Below are 11,055 nucleotides of genomic sequence, written 5' to 3' on the forward strand. Positions count from 1 at the left end.
GGGTATTATCAGGTGATATACCAAAAAAAGCCCCATAAAGCAAAAACAGGACACAATGATTATATAGTCTTGGTAACACATCTCCATGCACATGTTCAAAGAGATAAATATGTTGCCCCTATTCTACTGACGAGGAAGCTAACACACTAAGGTATAAAAAGGGTTTGCTTTGTATCACCTATCAGGTGAATGACTCAGCTGAGAGAAGAGCCTCTCATGTATTTTTTCTTCAGGATTCCAAAGCACTTTACAACCATGGATATTATTTACTGTATCATCTACACATGGATCAATTCTATTGCAGAAAGACTACACAGTAATCAGTGGAAGAACCAGGTCCCATAATTCTGCAGCCAGTGAAGCCCATCGGACTGTAACAGGTAGTAGAACAGTTCAGAAAACGCCATCCAAGTTTCTGGATAACTCCAAACAGTACCTACATGACCCACATGTACAAATTTATCTATTTCCATAGTTTAGCAGTTTATTCAGCAAAAATACATTCCTCAGACATATTGTTGCTCGGATTTAAATATAAAATATATTTACGTTTTTCAGGTAAACAAATATATCAGATAAACGAGAAAAGTAAAGAAATAAAATTTCCAGAAAGGAACAATCAATTAATAAATAAAAAAACCTCAACAACTGTATTTCTTAAACAAACTAATTGATATAGACTTTATCATTCCAAATAAATCCCTTATCCTAAAATGAAATGTAGATACTAACCCAGCTGAAGACTCAGGTCATAAATCATACAGATATTCCTGACCAGCCAAGCACACCAATCACACGTAGTTGTACCCTATTTATTATCTCGTGGAGTTCGTAACACAGAAAAATAATTTACCTGAAGGTGTAGAATGTGTATTGACACTGCTCTTTCTGAGCAATTGTTACTTGGTTAAGAGTTTCTATATTAAATTTTAACCCTGCACTTATGGACACAGGCAAGTCTTTATTTCCTGTTCTTCACAGGAAGGATATCTGTAATCCAGTAGTGAAACAGAGACGTGATTATCCTGGTATAATCTGAAACAAAGAAAACACATTCTCCCTGAAATACCTCTATGACATTTCTGAACATGAAAGACAAAACTGGTGTGAACAACTATTTCCATTCAATATTAACATTTCAGTAAAACTAATTCAGATACTGTAGCTTGAAGACCAGTACATATGAATTTCTAGATAAACAGGTGCATTTTCTTTTAGGAGGTCAGTTATTTGCATGAGAAACAATTTTGGTTCTGTCCTATTTATTTCAATGCAATAATTTGGAAAGAAAGGAGATCAGAATGACATAATTATATGAGTAAGGCTAAAAGGGTGTCATCTTCTTTCTTTCTGGAGAGTAATTTCACACATTACTATTTACCTTTCAGTAGCACCTAGAAGCCTCAGTTGAGAATGAGTCATCTGGTACAGACAGCTGCATTAAAGCTTGGAAATGCCAGGGCTTCTGTCTTAATTCAGAGATTATCTATATGATTTCATTTATTTTTAACAACAGGCCTTTCTACAGTACTTATCAAATAATATCACATTTAAGATTATTCTATAATGTTATGCTAATATAGCTTTCACATTTCATTTCCTCTTTGAATTTTCACAAAAAAAAAAGGTTAAATTTAATAACTTTAGGGCCTCTGTGTATCGAGCCTGTGCATTGTTGGCACATAGTAACCGTATTACTTTTGGTCTGCAAAATGTACCCCCCTCCTTCTCCAGAGATAGAGACATAAATAAAGAAGAACTCTCCAAAAAAAAAGACAGTTAAAAGAAGCTTCTAGCTCTTCTGAGAGTGATAATTTCCTAGGCAACACGGGAAGAGTACATCTGAGACGTGATACTAACCAACAAAGAGGAAAAGTTAACCGAGAGTGGAATGAAGTTTATGAGTAGGAGCTGAACAAGTTCATAAATTTGGAGATAATGGCCTTTCTTTTTTTTTTTTTTTAATTAAGCAATCACCTATGCTTTAATAATTGACGCAAAATGGGAATTAAGTAACCCTCGTTTCAAAAGCTACAGTTTCCAACCAGCTAATGGAGCATTTCTCCCAGTCGCAGCTCTTCTCCTTTGACCACTGCCCTCAGCAGGACCGTGACGGTGCCCGGCCTCCTTCTGCAAACGGCCCCTGGCTTTCCCACAGCCACCAGCCAAGTCCCCAGCACAGGAAACGTGTGGCTGTCTTGATTTCTAAACATTCTCTTCCCTGTATGTATAGAAGACTGCCAGTAGAGGGAAGTATGTTTTGTTAAAAACCACCAAGTCAATGGAAATTGGAATTGGATATTTTTTTCTTTTTTTACAGTCTGAGAAGAACAACACTTTAGTCATGTTCAACCAAAACACTTGACCACATACAGTTCCACGTGACTGCTCAAGTACAACATTGAAGGTAACGTGACTGAGTAACTCGAAACACAAAGTACAAGGTAACTTGATAGAGGATGACAACTAGGCAGAACAACCAGTACCTCTTAACCATAGAATCACAGAATGTCAGGGGTTGGAAGGGACCTTAAAAGATCATCTAGTCCAACCCTCCTGCCAGAGCAGGATCACCTACAGTAGGTCACACAGGAACGTGTCCAGACAGGTTTTGAATGTCTCCAGGGAAGGAGACTCCACAACCTCCCTGGGCAGCCTGTGCCAGAGCTCTGTCACCCTCACAGTGAAAAAGTTTTTCCTAATGTTTTTGTGGAATCTCCTATGTTCCAGCTTGTACCTGTTGCCCCTTGCTCCTGTCATTGGATGTCACTGAGAAGAGCCTGGCACTGTCTTCCTGACACTCACCCTTGACATACTGAGATTTTCCTGTTCAAGTATGTTTTCTCATTTAAATGAAGGGTTAAAGATAATATCTTAATGTTGATGATTTTTCTGTTTCAATCTCCTCAGCAAGTTCCTCTTCCTGCAAAACATTTCAGAACTTACCACCAACCTTGTTAGACCTTTCCTTGATATGACTACATATATTCTAAGAACTTAAGATAAAAGAAATTTTTTTTCTTCATCGGTTCTTTTTTTCTTTTGGTTGAAATGTGATTCTTAATCTGAATAACATGCTAAAGGTGTGAGACACCAAACGATGGTCTTGAACCAGCGGTTTTCAACTGATCTGCAGACCTTGGGCAGTCAGTCCATAGCTATACTCTGGTCTGTAAAAAGTTACTAAGAAAAGCAAATGCTAAGCGGGAGTTGGCAGACTCAGTGGAAAATCAGATTAAACCATAACATACATATATATGAGGAAATAAAAGATATATAATGGTATCTTTACTTTGCAAAGTAAAATGGAGAATGTGCACTTATACGAAAGAGATGGACCACTTCTAATTTTTTTCGTACTATTTCCTTCCTTGAATTAATGACAAAACTGAATGAAACCTAGTGTGCATTATTCTTTCTTTGATGCTGACATCACAGGTAGAATCATACCCATGGGAAAGAGAGTTAACATTGCTTCTTGAACTGAAAATAGGTTTATTTTGAAAAAATAACACACCTAGCTAAAATTAAGAACAATTGTTTTCATCATGCTAATAAGAAATGACATTTTCTTCCAGTACATTATGCCTCAGTAAAAATAAACAAAATAGGAAAGGTAAGAAAATTAGACAAACTTGTAAAAAAATTGGGATTACTATGATATCCTGTACATTTTTAGTTTCATAATCAGCCCTAACCTGTACTTCTATAACAGGAACTTGAATTTGCTCTCAATATTTTGCAACCACTCTTTTAGCAGCTGTTCATTGGGAATGAAATCTAAAATTTTTTAAAATGGGCAAGATGACCTATTTTTGAGCCAAAAGTAGCGGAAAAAATAATTAAACGCCTAATTCAAGGTAAAATTTCAGTGTACTACATTCTCATTCACTGAAATTCCTGAAGTACAAGTAGAATGCATTGCTACACTCTGCTGATGCAAATTAATATCTAGCAGGTGTTTCATTATCCTTTAATAATTTATAAGAATGAATTTTCCCTCTTTCTTATGTTGTTGTACCTCATGAATATCAAATCAACTACTACTGTTACACTACTGTGAACTTTGAATGAGATTAGAATTGAGCCTGGACCCACAACAGTTAGGAGGGAAAAAACAAATCAATTGGCAGGGTAAACAATTTCAGGTTGTATGACTAGAAACATAAATGAATTTTAAAAATAATTCCAAGACTTGTTTTCTGCTTTTTCAAGTAACAAATACATCCATCAGAGAACTAGGGTAGTTGCACAGATTTGTTTCTAAGTTGCTTCTGTTTTCACTCCAGTTTGATGTTTCTGCTATATAAAAGTAAACAGAGCAGCTTGTCTCAAGGCTGCAAAATCCAACAAAATTCCTACTGTATTGAGCAGAATCTGGACAAGGCCAATAAGGAATATCCTGAATGTGGTCACTTCAACAGTTCCATTTTGATTTAATCAGCAAAACCTGAATTAGGTCATTTAATAAAGAGCCAGTACTATTACCCCTATTACTGGTGAGTCCTGCTTAGTCCGCAAAAGTGTATTATATCCATTATACCTGACGACAATTAAGATGATAGAATCTAAGCTTGAAATTAATTATTGAATGCACAAAAGGATTTTGCTCCATGTGTATGTGAATACTTCAGATCTATCAGAAACTTAAGGGCTGTCATGCTCTATAGGTACACTTTAAAGAATACACACATACTTCTGTAAGAGTGTCCTTTTCAAAATGTATCAACTATGAACCCTACAGGCAGGAATTCTCTCCTTTCTGTTTTTTTCACAATGCACAGCATGCAAGACGCTCCAGTCTTGACAGGGATCTTTAGCCTCTATCATGCTGTAAATTATCTAATGATACTTTGAGCAGCAGACTCTTCTTCGAATGCTCTTGCTAAGCCTCTGATGGCTATGATCTTATTTACTCTGTTACCACAGTCGTTATGTCTTCAAAAGACTTAGAGTACTATCTAAAATGTTTAGCAAGTGCTCTCAACTCTGATTAAATTATTTGAGAGGCAAGAAAATTCAGCGCATGTTGTAGATTTGGCTGATGCTGCAACAAATGTATTAATGGCAAGTAACAATGACTGTTTAAATGAAGCCTACTTCAAAAATGAATTATTATACCTTCTATGGACTACATGCTGATCCCATATTCACTTGAGGAACTATTAACTGTCCAAGAAGAGATTCTACTAAAATTATCAGGGTTATAAAAGAGAACCAAAGGAGCATGAATGAAATCAGACTTGTGCCTCAGGGATGAAAAGATTTAGTAACAGAATAATTTTTCTTTTCATGAATGACTTTATCATATCATTTAATATAAAGAGTGAGTTCACGCCTTTGCACAGTCAACAGTATTTTTTAGAAACTTAAACCAGCTGTTTATATTTACACAAAACCAAATCTGTAAATCAAACTTTGGCATGCACATGTCCACTTGTTAAAGAAGCCAAATAGGTGATCAAGAAGAAATGAAACAATGGGCTTTACCGACTCTTATGCATGTAAAATTAATCCTTAACTGGATGAGTAAAATCTCCAAGACAAACAAATTAATTCCAGTGATTTAAGAGGTTTACAAAGACTTTCTGTCCTAAAGCAGTTAAGATTTAAAAAAATACTGTTTCAAGAATCTGGATCATTTTGTACTCTGCAGTTGCTGCAAAGTATGAAAAGCTTCAGTACTGATCATAATCAAACAAGAAAGAGGTAAAATCACTGTATTTTTTGTGGGAATTATGCTTTCAAATCCTGTATATGCGTATGTTTAACACCATTTACAGCTTCCTAAGGTAATCCTGCTTTGGCAGGAGGGTTGGACTAGATGATCTTTCAATGTCTCTTCCAATCCCTAATGTTCTGTGATTCTGTGTGTGATTCTGTAATAAAAAACACAAAACACAGAAAAAAACCTTTGAATGCACATGAGAGAATGGTACCCACCAGGAGGCATCATGGATTGTTCTTGGAATTGTTTCAAACCGTCCTTCAATCTCTCAATATCCTGTAGCAATACAAGGGATTTCAACTGATGCAGAAGAATCACATCTGAGGAAGAGATGGTGCGAGATTCGAGATATTGTAAAAGCTCTTGGGCTGTTGCCAAATTTACAGCAGGATCTGTGCCTGCTGATTTATCTGGAAAAAGAATTGGAAAACCACATTAAAAACACCCAGTGAGCACAGTGAATTTTCCTAATTATACTTTCTTCTCAAAGACAACATCTTCCTTTTTAGTACAACTTACAACCAAGTATCAGGTACTAAAGAGTAGCTCGCTTATCCCATTTTTCATTAAATATTAAAACAATGGAAAGAGAGGAAAATATCAAATTAAAAAAGTAAAAAGGACAATAGGCTTCATATGGCAGGGATGCAAGAAGAATCTAAATTTCCAAGATTTACACAGAAAAAAGGTGTGATAAAGGAACTGTGCTGTGGCCAAAGCACTGTGGTTTTGCTTCCTACACGCTATATATTATAAAAATTCACACACACATGGAGACAGGGAACAGCTCTGTGGAACTGTTGCAAAGCACTTCTGGAGGCATCCAGTTATCTTGTTATTATATTTTTATTTAAAAAGCAGATATTAGAGCAGAGAAGGCCATACATTGTTTCTAGAGTACTAAAGCATAAATTTATTTTTCCATTTCAGTATCACTAGACTCCCTTTAATTCTTCCGGTTTTTACCAGCAAGATAACTGAGAACAGATTTTTCCCGATTCAGCTTTCTGATACAAGGACAAGAAGTACAATCTAATGTGACCATTTGAAAATGCTGCTAAAAGAAATGGCTTCCGTGTTTATCTAAAAAATCCAGGGAGCGTTAAAGTTGCTTAACTAGAAAAGGCAAATAGCATAATGTCAGATCACTGTATAAATGGGGATGTGCCTAACAAGAAAGTTAGTCACATTTTGATTTATGGATGTGATATCTTATCTGCAGATGAACTTCCGTTTACCTCAGAATTTCCCTCTGTGGATTCCAAGGTCTCCACTGTCTGAACCCTCTGATCAGCAGGTTTGACAGCAGGGCCAGTCAGTCTGTTGAACGCTGCTAAAACCTGAACTTGACTTCCAGGAAAGGTGGAAGCTCAACACTTTTTCTTAAAATTGAACATGGAACACAGCTGTGGAAGACTGACCAGCTTTCTGTTCTGGGTCATGTATTAACAGCAGAACTGTTAACTGAGCTTGCACCTTGCTCACTTACTGTGGAGTTCCACTGCGGCAAATACCTGCAGTTTAGCTTAAATGTACTTAGCCACATGCTGAAATAGTAAAATTCTTATTTTTGGTGATGGAAATATATTTGCCAGAAAGCAGGATGGATTTCCAATGCTAGGTTGAGTATGAAGACCTGACACAGCAGAAAAATTTTAACAGTAAGCAAATAAAATGCTATGTATAAATCTTGAGAAAAAAATTAATGTGAAATCCCTGATGTAATCTTAACAGGGGTTTTGAAGTAAATCTGTATTCTAAAGTTGAATTTTATGGGACTAGAAACTGACAGCTCTCACTTAAGAGGAACTTGTACAGGTAGGTAAGCTGTTTAATAATATTCTTCACTCAGCTTCATAAAGACAGTCAAGGCCATGCACTTTGAAAATTTTTCACTGCTTTTCTCTAGTTTTACAAGACAATTATCATTTTGAAGCTATGTTCTGAACTGATCAACTAAAGAACACATCAGCTTGCCCTTAAGAAAACATATTTAATTCTACATGATACCACCACAGTTAAGTACTGTAGCACTTACCATTAAGGTAAGACATTTATGACATAAAGCACCATACAGGCAGCTTTTTAGGAAGGTAACGGAAGCAACTTACAGTAGGAATTTCTCTGATTTTAGTGGCCAGTTGAACATTCAATAGGCAATTAGGGATAACACCCACGCAATTCTTTTTAAGGTGCCATGGAATGTGCATTGGGCATCAGCTGACACTCATCATGTTCACAAGTGCTTTATGCCAATACACTGCTCCAGTGCCAACAGTCTCTCCTGCCTTCCTCTTAGATGCTGTCTGTCTAGATTTCCTCATATATTACAAATAAATCTCCTCTTGGGAAGGAGAACTTTCTGAAAAGTAGGTTGCTTCAGAGATGGTAAGGATTAAAGTAGTTTAGGATAGCAATTATTGCCCTCATTTGAAGCCCTTTGAAAGCAAGTAATCCTTCCGGATGTTTGCTTGCAGAGGGAAGAATTTAGTCCATTTTAACCATTACATTTACCCCAAGTGCACTGGAATGTTTTTTAAAAAGACCAAGGAGTATTATGTATATCTTCAAAGACAGAGAAACAAAGAGATCAGACCAGTTTTTTATATTGATGTGTATTCTTACATACTCATGTACACACTAGAAAAAGGGACAAATACTAAGCACTCACATGTCTTACTGAGTTCAAAAGAAACACTTCTCTAGCAGATTTACCCATTCTGCAGCAACAAGTGCACATCAGTTTTCCCCTACCTGGTAATACTCGTGAAAAGTAAGAAGAAAAAATGGTACCTACTGTCAGTAAAATAAATTTGTTGTGTTGCCTGCAGGAAGTCCAGAATGCTATCTGCCTTTTCATCTACATCTTTTAAGCCTGCTGCTTCTTTACTGTTATTTTTGTCAGGCTGATATGTAAAATCCACACTTGTAGTTTTTGTTACCAAGCCAGCTGCTCTCATTTTTTCTTTCTGTCGCTTCTTTTTCATTTTCCTCTTTTTGTTTTTGCTCATTTTGGGACTGTCTATCTGCTGCAGCTGTAACTTATCTTGAACAAGAATCTTTTCCCTTTGAGATTCTGTTTGTTCTCCACGTAAATTATTAGAGTTCTGCAAACTACTCTTTTGCTTCTTCCTTCGGATGCGCTTTCTCTTGGTTTGTCCTTGATATTCCTCCTCTGCAAATTCAAAAGAGACATGATAGTTGTAAATAAAAGATCTGTAATAAGCATTTTAGAAGTGCACACAATGAAATATTAGTCCCTTCAAATTCTGGGATGTCTGAGTGGCTCTGCTCTTCCTTTTATGCTTAGAATGCCTTTCAGTACTACAAGGTCAAAGCCAAACTTTCTGAATGCATTACGACTACACTCTCCTTTGTGCTACATACTTTACATCACGTTTACTTTCTTAAGGGAGAATATGATTCCATAGAGAGAGGTCACAAGAATTTCCAGGGCACAAACCAGTATGGGCAGTATGGGGCAAAAGGGATGAGGGAGTTCTTCCAGGAGCCCTCAACCACCAGTTGTTAGACTTGGCCAAGAATGCAAGAAGAATGCATGAACTGCAGCCTTTCTATACTTAAAGGGAACCTCTAAGAAAGATGGGGTCAATCTTATTAGCAAGGCCTGCTGTGACAGGATATAGGGTAATGGTTTTAAACTACACGAAGGTAGATTTACAGTGGATATAAGGATGAAATTTTTTACAATGAGGGTGGTGAAACACTGGAACAGGTTACCCAGAGAGGTGGTGAAGGCCCTGTCCCTGGAAACATTCAAGGTCAGGCTGGATGGGGCTTTGAGCAACCTGATCTACTTAAAGATGGCCCTGCTCACTTCCAGGGGGTTGGACTTAGATGACCTCTAAAGGTCCTTTCCAACTGAATGAATTCTATGATTTTATGATCATATAATTCCATAATTCAAAACAAAAGACAATAGTGCTTATACCAACAATATGCCCCCATGACAACGCGGTACCTTAAAAGCACCAGGCATCTGCTTCTGATTCTTCTACTTTCTCGTTCTTAAGCATCCTCCTCCTTTGGGATATCTTACTGCTAGCTCAGCTTTGGACATTTATACAGAAAGCATGCAAGGCATCAGTGACCTTGGCAAGTAATCTCTGGTCTCTTTAACAGCTTGTCTTGATTCTGGCATTCCCTTGCTACATTATAATTTCCTTACTAGCTAATTCTTCAAAAGGCTCAAATGTCAAGGGAAAGAAGTCCCTCTTGCTCTCCAAGACAGCTTTCCTGCTTCTTTACACAGATCTTATCCCTGTACACACAGTCAGAGTTCTAAAGTCATCTCTGACCCTGAACCAACTGCCTTTACCACATGCTTACTTCTGGGTGTAAGGCCTCCTGGCACTAGCAAGGGAAGACTGCCAGAATGGATCTTCCTTTTGACCACACCACTGCTGAAGTCCATATTCATGCCTATAATAATTCCTCTCTAATTAACTGAAATTCCCTCTTTCATGCTCTAAAAAATCCTCACACATTTAAACATTGTGGAGTGTAGAATGCCAGGACTTCACTCCTTAAGGGAGCAGAAGGCCCGAAACACAGACCAGACCCGGTGCACAGGGAGGTCTGTTGCCTCCCAGGGGTCAGGGTTAGAGACGTAAGTAAGAAGCTTCCTTCCCTAGTACGGCCCTCAGACTATTACCCCCTTTTGTTGTTTCAGATAGGCAGTGATGAATTAGGAAGAACCACTCCAAGGACTATGAAGAAGGACTTCAGAGCCTTGGGGCATCTGATTAAGGGATCAGGAACACAGGTCGTGTTCTCCTCTATCCCTCCAGTTCAGGGGAAAAATGAGGGATTAGACAGGCGGTACCAGCGGATTAATACCTGGCTCCGAGACTGGTGTGTCCGGCAGGGGTTTGGGTTTTTTGACAGCAGCTGGATCTACAAGAGGCCAGGTCTGTTGGAAATGTGTGGAAATAGCCTATCCCACAGAGGAAAAGGGATTTTAGGAAGGGAGTTGGCAGGGCTCATAGAGAGAGCTTTAAACTGGGTATGGAAGGGGGTGGGGGCAAAACCAGGACCACTGAAAAGGAGCAAGAATGTAACATGACAGTGCTTGTGGGGGAGGAATGTAGTAGTAACAGGATCATACAATCTTGTAAATTAGCATGGGATCAAAATGTCATACCAAGTTGCAGGCAGAACCCAAGGGTTGTTGAGAGGATGGTTACTATGGAAACATCTGAGTATCATCAGGAAGGTGTTAGGGCTTCTCCCATCCAAAAGGTGACTCGGCTGAGGTGCATCTACACTAATACATGCAGCATGGGTAACAGACAGGAGGAACTGGA

The 11,055-nt window shown here is 37.9% G+C and overlaps 1 protein-coding gene across 1 annotated transcript; it reads right to left on the reverse strand.

Annotated features, from left to right (window-relative positions):
• Window positions 1–961: 961 nt before the first annotated feature.
• ERICH1 (glutamate-rich 1) lies at window positions 962–10,169 on the reverse strand. The gene is made up of 4 exons (XM_009870649.1): window positions 10,079–10,169; window positions 8,526–8,903; window positions 5,944–6,138; window positions 962–1,035 (listed from the first exon to the last, which is right to left on the reverse strand). Exons 1-4 carry the CDS (start codon window positions 10,167–10,169, stop codon window positions 962–964), a joined length of 738 nt encoding a protein of 245 aa, XP_009868951.1.
• Window positions 10,170–11,055: the final 886 nt, after the last annotated feature.

This window comes from Apaloderma vittatum, unplaced genomic scaffold (genome assembly GCF_000703405.1).
Source record: "Apaloderma vittatum isolate BGI_N311 unplaced genomic scaffold, ASM70340v1 scaffold35875, whole genome shotgun sequence".
In the NCBI taxonomy this organism is placed as follows: domain Eukaryota; kingdom Metazoa; phylum Chordata; class Aves; order Trogoniformes; family Trogonidae; genus Apaloderma; species Apaloderma vittatum.